This window comes from Acanthisitta chloris, unplaced genomic scaffold (assembly GCF_000695815.1).
Source record: "Acanthisitta chloris isolate BGI_N310 unplaced genomic scaffold, ASM69581v1 scaffold21832, whole genome shotgun sequence".
Lineage (NCBI taxonomy): Eukaryota > Metazoa > Chordata > Aves > Passeriformes > Acanthisittidae > Acanthisitta > Acanthisitta chloris.
Genome location: NW_008662442.1, coordinates 4,078 through 17,252, shown reverse-complemented (window position 1 = coordinate 17,252; position 13,175 = coordinate 4,078). Strand labels below are relative to the sequence as shown.

The 13,175-nt window shown below is 48.8% G+C and overlaps 1 protein-coding gene across 1 annotated transcript in view; it reads left to right on the top strand.

The window, feature by feature from the left end:
- The first annotated feature begins 2,717 nt into the window (after window positions 1-2,717).
- TMEM189 (transmembrane protein 189) overlaps window positions 2,718-13,175 on the top strand; it is a 10,990-nt gene continuing 532 nt past the window's right edge. Inside the window, exons 1-4 of the mRNA XM_009070613.1 lie at window positions 2,718-2,892; window positions 10,472-10,563; window positions 11,654-11,798; window positions 12,370-12,582. Of these exons, the coding sequence (XP_009068861.1) occupies window positions 2,718-2,892; window positions 10,472-10,563; window positions 11,654-11,798; window positions 12,370-12,582 (625 nt within the window). The remainder of the gene's footprint in view (window positions 2,893-10,471; window positions 10,564-11,653; window positions 11,799-12,369; window positions 12,583-13,175) is intronic.

The window sequence follows — 13,175 nt, the reverse complement described above, 5'->3', positions numbered from 1 at the left end:
GGCGGACCCAAACGGCCTCTCCTCCCGGAGCAGGTGTGGCGTTCGGTCCCTCCGCGGCACCGACGGGCGCTCTGGCTGCGTGTGCGGTAACCTCAGGCCTGGCGGCTCCGCAGGGGAGGAGATGCTTGGGCTGGTGTGTTGGACTCCCTGGGGCTTGGTTCGTAGTCATCAGACGAGCTCCGGTTTGTCATTCGAGTGCTCGGTAGATGACTCTCGGTGATGCTATGGAAATAACTGCAAACTCCTTATAATGAAACGTCGCTCGCCGCTGGCTCACGGTGTGAGCAGTGCTGGGTGTTCTGCCCTTCCTAGGGAAATGCGCTCGCAGCCGAGGTGTTAGGAAAGGGGAAACGTTTTCAGCATCTTGCAGTTTCCAGCAGGTCGGGTAGGCTCAGCTTGCAGATGCCGAGCAATTCGTGCACGGGTAGGTGTTCCTGCCTGCGCAGAGCCAAGCGGTGGTGAGGACACCACGGCTGGGGGGATTGTCGGACTGCTCAGGGCTGCCCACTGCAGCTTCTTTGGGCCCCTCCTGCTTGCCTTGAGGAGCTGATCTGTGGCCTCTCTGAGCAGCTCTGGTCCAGCCGTGACTGATTCCTGTGCTGTACACAAAAGCAATCACTGACTTTACTGCTGCTCTGGCTCATAAGGAAAAGATTTTCTTCCCCAAACCACTCACTGCCCTGATAGTGGCTGTAGAGGAAATTCCTGGGCAGCCTGTGGAGCAGCACATGTACAGTGATATGTGAGTGGGTATTAGAGATGCAAATTTTTGCTGGCATGACGTAAATAACTTACATAAACAATGTCAGAATATGTATTATGGTGGGAGCACATGATGCTCAACCACCAAGTTCACAAGAGCAGGGATTACACCGAACTGTGCAGGGTCAGTCTCACTGGAATATTTGCTCCATTTCTTTAGGCACGTACTTTGTGGCTGTGGCTCCTCATTCCTTCACACAGGACACACTTTCAAATGCGAGTGCCCTTTAAACATAAGTTATCAGTGCTGACTTGGCTCCTTGGGCTGATTTGCCTTCCCAGTGCAGAGCTGAGGCTGCAGTTTTGGCCTGGGATATCTCCAGGCCCTCCTGGGATCTCTGTGCTCAGGGTACAGAGGTGTTTGTACGCACTGAACTCGGGACTTGCCAGCAAGGAGCCTCGTGTTTCTCACAGTCAGCTAATTGTTCTGAGGATCTACACACTTAGCTCCTCTAATCAGGGTGTGGTTTTCTTATGCAGGAAGTGAGTGTTAATTAACTCTTACTTTCGTTACTCCAGGGGTCTCTTTATGGAAGCACATTGTGACCTGATGCTGCCGTGAAATCTGTCTGTTCTTGTGTCTTAATTTAATTTCATGCTTCTCTTCTCAGCTGCAGAGGATCTTCATGTATATACTCATGGCCATTCTAGAACAAAACTGACCTGTAAAAGACTTTATTCACACTTCCAAATATTGCCTTGCAGACACATGGGAGGTAATACTGATCCTCCTTTTGTGTTCCTGCTTCCCTGTCCGTTGCCTGGTACAGCTGAGACGAAGGACTTGATTTAGCATTTAGGAGGAGAAATCTGATCAGGCAGTAGGTCAGCAGAGAGGAGGGGCAGGACAGGAGCTCTTTTCCTGAACACTTGCCAGGCCTGAGTGTGCCTGTGCTCCTGGGAGAGCACATGCACTTCGCTGTAGTCCTCACCGATTGTTCCTTGTGCGATGCTTAGTCTCAGCCTCAGTGGTGCCAGGGCTGCAGAGGGAGTGGGAAGGGGCTGTGGGATAACTGCTCTGGGAAGCCCTGGGCCAGAGGTGGCTGTGCTGGCTGACCCCTGAAACCTGGCAGCTCCTGAGTGTGTTAAGAGCTAACTGCAGCCCAGGCCCTGCTGGCCGTGGAGGCAGCTCAGATCTCCTTGGCCTTGGGCATTAAAGGTCTGTTTCTGATGCCTTAATCTAGATGGGTCTTGCCCTGAGCGTTCCCTGCTCTTGGCCTCGGTGCTTCACCAGGGTCCAACAGTGATGGGCAGGCAGCAGCTTCCTGCTGCTGATCTGATCTTCAAAGTGTTCCTGTACTCTGGTGTGCCTGTTCCCTTTTTGCAGGCACTAAATGATTTTTTCAGTAGAGGTACCGCAAGGTACAGAGAGAATTTGTGCCGGTTCTTTCTCATCACTTATTCTGTCTCTTGTCATCTCAGAGTGGCTGAGAGGTCTCAGCCCTCTGTCTGGGAGCAGCAAGGCACAGACAAGCAGCAGTGAGAAGCTTCAGGGCTGTACTGGCAATAGTAGGCAAGCAATTCCAGGGCCACGGAAATACAGGATGATACTTTTTCCTGTTAGTACAACAGCTTTGCTTAAAATCTCAGAGCTTGTAAATATCACCGATCACAAGGTGATTTAAATATGTCTGAGGCCAGAAATTTGTTCCCAGATTCGGCCATTCCAGCAGCACTGAATATTGGATGAAATGCAAATTGGGAGGAGATGTGAGGCGCAGGAACGTTGTGCCAGCAACCTGAGGGAGAGGAAAACTAGGGCAACGTGAGATGATGTCTGATTTGTCCCTGATACTTGGGAAAGGGCAGAGAAAAGGGGTTAGTAGTGGCTCAGGGAACAGGAATGTCACTGAACAAAATGTGTGGATGAGTTTCTGTTTCAGTTCCTTGTCAGACAAGTGGAGTGACTCATCCAGGCAGTAGCATGGTCTGTCTGTATTATTTTAGTCTTCAAAATGTCCTCTCAGATAAAAGTAAAACATGCTTTTATTCCTTTTTTTTTTTCAACAGGAAAGAGGCTACAAGAATGGATCTCTGTCATCTTGTGCTTCTCTCTGATCTGTTTCAATTTTTACAATCTCCTCTTCTACTTGCGACTGGAACACACACCCTCAGTTATCGTTGGGATATGTAAGTAGGAACTGTTCCCTGCCCCGAACAAGGCAATGCTGGCGGAATGTGGGAATCAAATGTGTGATCCTTTAGGCTTGAGGTGCTATTGGGAAGGGAGAGGGACATTTGTGTGTGTGCAAGTGCAGAGCCTCTGAAACTGAGACCATCTCCAGAACTTCCTACTGCTTTGTCTTTCCTTTCAGTGGCTTCTTGGTGTCTTGTTTTCACTGTAGCTGTGTAAGTTTGGTGTTCTTGGGTGGTTGTTCCAAGTGTAAGGACTAATGGGAGGGAAAAGAGCTGTCAGGGTAGTTAGAGTGGGAAACAGAGTACAGGAGTTGGAAACAAAGTATACCAATCAACATAAATATTTACGAGAACTTTGCATAAAGCAAAGGCTGAAGAGGAATGTTAGGAAAGGTGCTTCAGGCGTCAAACTGGCTTGAGTTCTGGGGCTGAGAACTGAACCTGAGAACTGGAGAATTATGCCTTTGTGTCAGGATGTGACCTTTGGCCTTTGTCTCCAGCGATGGGATTTTCCCAGCAATACAGGAAAAGTTGCCGCTTTGTTGTGGCGATGAATGTGACTCTTGGTCTCTCGTTCCTCCATTTGACTGGAAGTGTAAGCTAGCGAGCTCAGCAGCTCAGGCTCAGCTCTTTGCCTTGTGTCTGGAGAGGTGTTTGCATTGGCAGGGTCTCAGCACAGAGCTGGCAGGTGCAGCTGCACTGAGAGCTTGTGAGTCCACCTTCTCTGTGGAGGAGAGGAAGAACCAGTGAAGGATTCTAGCTTGGTGCTTTACAGAAAGAATGAAGAATTGCATGGAGTTAGTTACAGGAGAGAAATGGACTCGGAATGTGCTGGTGTGCAAAGGGATCCCACAACAAAGTTCGTTCCATCAAACCTGGGTATAGGTTGGATGTTGCTTTACACCCAGTGTTCAGGTGAGCTTTGTGTTACAGGAGAGTGGTGAGATGCTCTTGCACAGAAGCTTTGTGAAGAAGAGGCAGAGAGGATAGTGGAGCAGGAGGTGGGTTAGCTGAGGCTGACTCCTCTGTGGGCACTGCCTGTAACAAGGACCACTTTCCTGTCACCTGTGTGAGGTGTATGCATTAGGACAGAATGGTACTGGTTCATAATCACTGCTATACATTGCTCGTGTTTAAACCAAAAACCACCCAAATCAGCAGTGCTATCTGACAGAAGCTGTGAATTTCTGCCGGAGCTGGGAAGTGGCAATTCCTATCTCTGTGTAAAGGTTATTGGCTTTGTTGGGGCTGAGGAGGAGCAGTGTCCTCTCTCTGTGAATCATACCAGCACTCTTGGCTGGTGAGGTGGAGGTGTTGGGAGGAGTGGAGGAGGACATGGCATGAGAACTGCCCCTTGGAGACCAGAGCAGATGAGACAAGAGAATCAGCAGCAATGGTGAACCTGCAGTGCAATCTCTTTGCAGCTGGCTTTCATCTCAGAGGCAATATTGATAAAAGCTGGAGTTGTCTGATATCCTGGTTACCAGCTGAACTGATAAAGCAGCCAATTCACTGATAGTGTTATTTAAGTAGTAGTGAATTATTAAAGTAGCAGAATGTGGATTCTGTGTAAATACAGTGGTGTGGAAATAACTGATAGTGTGTACAAAAATGAGTGCAATAAAACAAGTGCTGCAGACTGTCTTGCTTTGCTGTCTTCCATACATTGTTTCTCCAGGTAAAATGTGAATGTTGCCTGTGATTCACAGTGATTATCAGGCTTTATTGCAGTTCATGAGACTCATCTCTATAAATGTCCTGACTGCTGAGTGCCACGAGCAGAACGGTGGGTGCACTCAGGAACACTGAGTCACTGCAGCGTGAGGGTGTTCCCATTGAGAACCTTCCTCCAGCCCAGTTTGGAATACTGACCTTTGAGCTGAGGTCACAAAATAAACATTCTGCTAAGACATACGTAGCTCCAGATCGAGTTCACACCAGGTCTTTCGAAGTCTGAAAGGGATCAGTGATCCAGTGATCTGCTCTGCTGCCCAGACCAGCATTAAACAAGTTGAGATTCCCTGTGTATGTAAATACATATTTTCTCTTAAGGAGTAGTCTCAACGTTCTGCATCATTTCACTTCGCCTAAGCCCTCTATCTGTATTTCCAGCCTGTGTTGCAGCTTTTATCATGCCTTGGAAGGCACACGAAGCTGTGGCATGAGTAATGCTGAAAATGCCTTGAACTGGAGCCTCCTGGGGAGGAGGAGAGGTGTCCCTCCTGTGGCTGGCAGCTCACAGAGCTGGCAGGGCCCTCTGAGCCCACAGCCTCATGGCCTTGGCTGGGCTGAGGGGTAATCTCTCTGGAGAGGCATGTGAGTCTCTTGCCTTGCAGGCTGGTTTAGAAGAGATAAGATAGTTTCCTTCCCCCTCTGACTGTCAAAAGGAGTGGGCAGAGGATGGATTTTTGTTGTTTCTGTTCAATCCAGTCCTACCCTGTTCTGAGGATCTTCCGCTGCTGAGCAGCCCCAAAGATGTTCCTCTTTGTGCAAGCTGACAGCGGAGCAGATTTGAGTCTGGTAGTTTATTTGCACCTACACATGCACCCAGTTCACTCCAGGGCAGCCCTGGCTGGGGACGTGGGGTGTGAGGAAGGTTTAACTCCCCATTTTCTCCCACTGCAGCAGGACACTGTCCCAGAGCAGCCAGAGCAGCCAGAGCCAGAGCAGCCTCTGCCACTGTACTAGGAGCTTGGTGGTGCCAGGGACAAGGCTGGCAAAGGTATTGCTTTTGTGATAAGCAGAAAAGCCTCTCCAAAACATGTAAAATCAGGTTTGAAAACTCTTATACCTTCAGATGAGTGGTGTCCAGTATGTTATTCAATATACATGTGGTGAGTATATAGTCCATAGGTAGCACCTCGGTAGAGAGTTTGGCAAGTTACAGCATGGGTCTTGGTTTTCGTTTTCCTCTCCCTTTCCCTGTCTCTGTACAGGGTTTTAAACCCCTTTTCCCAGTGGATTGACTTGCTTCTGACATTTGACTTTCGTCTGCAACTACGTTTGTTCACAGCAGATACTGTTCATTGCAGTCTTAAGAAAAGAAAAAAGAGTTAACTTTGTGTTGCAACCTGTTTATATTCATAGGAACTGCCCCACATCGGGCAGTTATCTTTAGGAACATCTTGTGACAGACAGTTAATTACTGCTGAGTTGAGAGATGGGCAGCTAATTGTTTTCAGCCTGTTTGAGGTACATGTTCTTCAGACCTTGTGGGTTGGCTAGAGAGAGCAAGCAGGAAGCAATCTCTTAGTGTACCTTCAGAATAGAAACTGGTTCTGACCACGACCCAGAACTGCTTTGTTTAAACTCCAGCAGCTCTGCAGGGCTGCACTTTGTCAGCTGCATTGCAGAGCCAAACGGTGAGTGTGTAAAACAAAAGCTCTGGCACACGTTGGAGTCAAACCACTGCAGAGACATCAGCGCTGTGTGAAGCAAGGGCTGGGGGTGTGGGTAGGGCAAACACATCCTGCTGCCTCACAGCCACACAGCTCTAGGGGTGCCACGTCGCTTTGGATTTCCTCTGTGCATTAAAATCAGTTTCCACTAGAAATTTTGTTTTAAAACGTCCTTGAAGTTATACCAGAAACCTCAGCTAGCAAAAGAAAATGTTCCTTTACTCCAGCATTGGTCCAAGTAAGGCAGTTCTTTGTCACCTGTGCCACCCCACCCGGAGTTACTTGGTAGCTGTAGATTACTCTCTGTTCCCATCCTAAACTGTGTCATCTCTTCAAGATGGAAAACTTTGATTCTGTGTTGCACTTTGTATTACGCAAATGGCTTTGCAAGGCACTGGCACCGTTTGTGTTTCGTCTCCCGTGGATCCGCTGTGCAGTACCACTGGGTGCCCTGGGAGCCCCAGGCCCTTCAGCACCCTGAGCAGGAGGAGCAGGGGGAAGCTGCCAACCTTGGAAGTGGAATGGTGTGGTACAATTGCTGGTTTGACTGGGGCAGGTGATGTTGACACCAGTTGGGTGTGTCACTTGGCTCAGGGCATGGACTTCTTGAGTGTGGTGGCAGGTGTTGCTGGGCAGGGTGGAGGGAGAGCCCTGGCACTGGGGGATGCTGGTGGCACAGCCAATCTGTGTTCCCACTTGTGTGCACAGTGGACGTGCTGTTCCCCTCTCTGTCAGCAGCAGGGACTGGGACAAAGAAGCTCTGTGTGCCTGCCGAGCTGTCAGGGGCTCTCTTAAAGTTACAGGGGAGTTTGGCTCCAGGATTTTAGAAGTCTAGGTCTCGGTGGTCCTGACTCACTGAGAGAGCTGCTTCTTACACCTCACCACGCACACGTGTTGGAATGTTGCCCTGGCCACCCTGTGCTTGGTCAGGGAGTGCAGACCTCGAGCAAAACAGTGTTATTTGTGGTGGGTCTGATCCCAGGCCGTGTTCAGGTGTTGGGGCTGTGTGTGCCATCCTGCACAGAGCTGCTCAGTGCTCCCGACTGCTGGGCTCTCCCTGCTTCATCCCGGGGGCGTTTTACACGGGTGGAACTGGAGGATTAGCTTGATTAGTCATACTAATGAAAGTACTAGGTTATTTTTTTCAGTGAGGGAAAATTTGCTCTTGATTCTCATTTAGTATCCATTGCTCTCTGTTCCTTTAATCACCACCTTCTGGGATGGCTTAATTGCTTCTCCTAGTATTGCATTTTAGGGGAGAAGAAGTACTCACGATTGTACTTTTTGTTTAAGAACCTGAGGCCTTGGTAAAGTTGTCAGGATTTTGTCATTTAAATGTGCTAGGTGCTTTGCAAGCTCTTTCTCAGCTGCAGAATACCAAAAATAGCTTTTCTTGGTGCAGACAGACTAAGGTCAGAGACACAAAAATACAATCTGGCAGTTCCTACCACTAAGTTTATCAGGCAGTGACAGCTCAGCCTGCTTTGGTGGGCAGTGTGTGCTGTTCAGCCCCAGGGGTTAGCACCCTGTTCCTTGGGGTCTTCTCCCCCAGCAGTGCCTGAACTGCTGCGGTTGGTGCCCCGAGCAGAGTGTGCCCGTGCCCGGGTGGCACTGCTGGGAGTGCCCAGCACACGGCAGGGAGGAACTGGCTGCTCCCTGGGTGACGTGCCAGCCTTGCCAAGTGAGCTCGGGTGACGTAGCACAGACTCTGGAGTGTGTGTACTACAGACGTGACTGGTCTGAGCCCTCAGCTGCAATGTCTGTCACTACTCCACATAATAACACAGCACATGCTGTCCTGGCCCTTGTGGTATTCAGGGCTCAGCTGTGTTCTCTGCCTGCTGCACAGTCCCATTCTGACCAAAAGGTTCTCAGCTTTCTTAGCCAAAATTATTAACTCTTCTTTTTAGCTTTAAGTTGCTACATTTGATACTTGTTTAAATGTCCAGGGATTATTTTCTTAGCCTTGTAAATTGCCATGGTATCAACTCTGCCTTCTCTGTACTGGAAGCCATTAAATAGGGAAGGCAGATGAATATAGCATTTTATTTTTATTAGCATATAACTGACAAGCAACTGTTACTTTAGCATATTAATTTTTAGAAAACAGCATTTTTCCTGTGTGAAATTAGCTGCTCCCCTGACCCTTTAGTGCTCCAACATTCAAGCAGTTCACACAGTCACTGATTCAAAGTGACTGCACTTCTCAATGATGCTGCACAGTAGCATCAAGTCATTTAGTAACACCTTATGCTGGTTTTTCCTCTCCAGAGACTCTTAACTGAATTTTTACAGTAAATGTGAAACTTTCTATGTTCTGCTGCACGATTCTGGGTTACAATTTGATAATTACATCAGTGCAAAGCCAGGCCACGGGAAATGGTTTGTCACCTGCCCACAAGGGAATATCTTCGTTAAGGCTGTGAGTTGTTGTCTCTCAGGTTGACTCTGGAGCAAGGGAGAGGGAGAGGCACTGGCCTCTGCCGTGGTCCTGGGGGTGTCCCGTGCCCCCGGGGGTGCCTGCACAGAGGGTCACAAGGTGGGAGGGCTGGGGGGAACATGTTCAGCTAACATGTGTGAGTCATGTGTTCACCTACCGCGTGTGCTGCTGCTAGCTGAAGTTCCTTTGGGCTCCCTGTGTGCTGGGCCTTCTTCCTTTTTCCTGATTCTGCAGTCTGCTTCCAAAACAGACATCCCAGCATCTGGTGCAAGTCCTGCAGCTCACTGCTTGACTGCAATGCCTTCTTCCCCCTCCTGTGTGCCCTGAGCACTCACCTCCTCTTCCCATACAACCCATGGATGAGCTGAGCCTCTGCCCCACTGCCCAGTGGGCTGGAGGAAAGCTAATGTGTATGGATCAGGATTTCTCTAATGCTTCTAGTGAGTGTGTGAATCCAGTGTCTGCAGTTCATCTCTGCCTGTGCTGTGGTGATTCTGCTTTTTCTGACTGTGTGGTTAACTCTTTATGAATGTTTAGGGCTGTCAATCTTCTCTCGCCCTCCCGTCCTTGATGGCAGAGCATCCAGATCTTGCACCTCCTCAGAGCAGCAGCTAATCACCTGTGCCTTGGTTCTCCCATCTCAGCTAGAGCCTGTGCTAGGTGTGTGAGCATGCTGAGTTCAGTTCTTTGCTGTTGGATGTGCCCTCTGGGCCTGCAGACAGGACAGGCACCAAGTGTTAGGATGCTGGTCATGTGTAATCTTTGTAGAGTTTTGGCTCTTTTGTTACAACTCATCCTACACCACTGCAGAAGAGCGAGCAAGCCCTTCTGCAGTCCAGCTACAAGAAGATTGCTGGTAGTTGGGTTTTTTCCAAGTGCTTTAGTATAATGCACTGCTCCTGGCACTCTCTGTTCTCCCCTCTTAGCGTTCTACCAGCTGCCGGCAGAGCAACACGGGAAATATCTATTGAACTGTCAGTGTTTTGCCTTGGTTTGTGTTGTTGTTCCTGCTGTTCTTTCAGACTCTGATGGTGCTGAGTGCTGGAGGCGATGTGGGCTAATGGGGGGATTACCTCAGTGAGAATGGCATTTGAGCTGTTGCACAGCAAAGTGTTTGGATATCTTCCCCTGAAGCCAGGCTGCTTGTCCTTTCGGCTGCTAGGAGCAGCTCTGAGAGCTACCGTGTCCCACCCGTCTCACTGCGGCTGTGTGTGTGGTCTGAAACAAACACAAATGTACAGAATTTACTGCTCAGAACATCAGCTGTCTCCAGTGCAATAAGGGATACGTACAGGATGAAGTGTCTCCTGCTGTACTGGAGAGTTCAGGCCAACTGGATGATGGATTCAGCAGTGGGGGTTGGTTTACAATGCCAAAAGAAGTGTTTGGGGTAGTAGGTGCAACCCTAATCCTGCACTTATTTCTTCTTTCCTTTTGACAGTGAAAGGTGAGGGATCAGCTAAGCCAAGCACCCACAGGGAGAGGTGGAGCTGTTCCGTGGATGTGCTAGCCACAAAATCCTTCTATAGATTAAATGGAGATTGTTCCTGTCCAAATGATGTCTTGTTAACTTTTTTCCTGATGTCTGACCTTATGTTTGTTCAGACTGGGTAGATCTCACATGGTTGTAAATGCCTAAGTTAGAGGTGGATAAACAAGTAAACTTGTAAGACAAGTATAGAATGTGCCTATGTCAGTGAAATGCTGTGTCTAACTGCCTCTCTTCTCACTCAAGTTGCAGGAGTTATTACAGCTGACTTCCTGTCAGGACTATTTCACTGGGGAGCAGATACCTGGGGATCTGTGGAGCTACCCATAGTTGGAAAGGTTTGTTATTCTTAAACTTGAGAAAGTTGTGAAATACTTTCCTGAAGCACATCCAGTGTCCCCAGCTGAGCTGGCTCAGCCCTGCCAGTGTGGCCAGGATCCCCAGCCCAGAGCAGTGCTGGGGCAGTGCCACGTCTGCACTGGGCCTGGGTGACATATGCAAGGTGACACTGCTCCATTTTATCGCCATGGCTAAGGTTTGCACTCAGTTGTGCAATACCAGTGTTTGCAGACCTTCCCCAGGTCCTGTGGGAACAGCCTGTGGGTCCACAAGTGGAGGAACCTGGCTGGGCAGTGTAGCTCTTCAGAGGGTCAGTGAGCACAGCTGGACTTGTAAAGCCTGTACAGTGTGAAGAATCTTTCCAGCTCCTTGCTCTGTCAGCCCCTGCTGTAGAGTGGTGGTGACAAGAAGTAATTCAGGTGCATTTCACACCTGTAGCCACAAATGCCACTTGCTCAGTGGAAGGTGCACTGGCTCCACAGTAAGCAACAATCTGTTTTTTTAAACAAATTTTTTAAGAGCTGCTATTAATTACTCCTAGATTAGAAGGATCATTATTTTTAAGAAAAGGTATATGGGCTGTTCCTTGTAGTTACCCAGAAATACATGAACTACAGCAGCAGAATTAAGACTGTTAGTTTAGGCTTATTTTTGTTCACCTTCACTAGACTTAGTAGGCCTTAAATCCCTGTGTGTCTGGGCCATAGTTCAGAAAAAAGCACTGCAGGAGACTGCACCAAACAAACCCAAGTTCAGCCTGCCCAAGACAGCCCTGCACAGGCTGTGTGTGAATGGCACATCAGCACTGGTCTGTGTCCCAGTGCTCCCAGTGGGGGTGTTTGGGTGGCATTTCTGAAAGCCTTGAAAACCTGGGGCTGGCTCTGGGAGCTGAACTGTTTAGCAAATGATCTGAGGCGTTGTCATTGCTAAAGTTTGAATCCTGTTTACATGCTTTGCACCTTGGAACTCAGTCATTGGATTTGAATGTATGAGAGGGGCCTGGGGGGTTTCTTGGAGGGTTTTGTAATACTTGTCTTTCCCAGACCGTTACTGAGTCATGGTGTCATGTTTACCAATTTGTTTTTCCAGGCCTTCATCAGACCCTTTAGGGAACACCATATTGACCCCACAGCAATCACTAGACATGATTTCATAGAGACCAATGGAGACAACTGCTTCATGACGCTGGTCCCGCTGGCAAACATGGCATACAAGTTTGTTTCTTTCTCCCCAGGTGAGCTCTGACTTGTATGCATTTAGCACTCTTGTTTCTGTGTGGAGCTAGGAGAGGTGTGACTGTGACAGGCAGTACCTGTGGAAGCATGGTGCTGCTGGTGGGAGGAGGGCTGTGGGGTGGCAGAGGTGGCACAGCTAGGCTCTCCAGCTCAGCAGAGAGAAAAGTCGTGCAGGGAAGCATTAGAAGTTATGCTGAACATTCATTTTCTAAGAGGGATCAAACTGTGAGCTTGTAGGGTGTATAGCAATGCTTCATCTCTGGGCAGAAGTGCTTTGTGTGCAGACTAGAAGACAAGAATTAAAGGATCCATTAGTTTTACAGATAGTAAGCTCAGTTTGAGTTCCTGTTTATGATGCACTGACAGATGTTGGCACTTCCCAGCCTGTCCTGTGACGTTTGGGAATCGCTTCTGGCTCACTGGCTCTTGTGACACTTCTGCCAAGGGAGCTTGGTTGGGGCCTGTGTCAGTTCCTGTGGCACCAAGCAGCTCTGTCTGGGCAGGACTTGTTCCTGGCAGAAATCTGCCTTTTCATAGCTGATGTTTAAAGACACACCTCCTGTTTTGCAGAGGCACTGTGTGAGACGTGTCCTTGGGAGTGTTACGTCTTCGCCCTCATCATCTTCATTACCATGACGAACCAGATCCACAAATGGTCTCACACATACTTTGGTCTTCCACGCTGGGTCATATTCCTACAGGACTGGCACATTATCCTGCCCAGGAAGCACCACAGGATCCACCACGTGTCTCCACACGAGACATACTTCTGCATCACAACTGGTACTGTCACTGGGTTCATGCTGCAACCTCTTCAGGGCAACTCACCTGCCAAGAGCTTATTAGGGACAGCTATTAAACACCTGGAAAATGACATGCAGTTAACTCTGCTCTTCCTGCACAAGCTCTGAGTAAAACTGTAGTTGCTATTGTTGCATAAAAAGGGGGGGGGAAGATCTGTGCTTGCCACAAGGTAACTTGCAGCCTGAGGGCAGAGTTAGTGGTGCTGAGATCCAATTGTGGTGTCTTGGAAGCTCATGCTAGTAATGGGGTTTGCTCACTAAAGCCTTAAAGCTGCTGTTCCTTCCAAAGAGCATGTTGTCTGGAATGCTCATTGCTAAAGCTTTGGGTTTTCAGCATCCATTCCTTCCAACTCAGAGCAGAGGAGTGGGCAGGTGTGCACAAACCTGCCTTGAGCTTCCTTTGTATCTGTGCTCAGTTCCTTACCCTCTGTCCAGGTGGGAATGCTCAGTCACCAATGCTGCACAGTCCTAAAGGAGTTACTGAGTTGTGAGACAGCTGGAAACAAACCTCTCTGGTTCTTCATTGGCTTTGACTAACAGTTCATGTTGGTTTTGAAACCTCTGCCAAGAAAC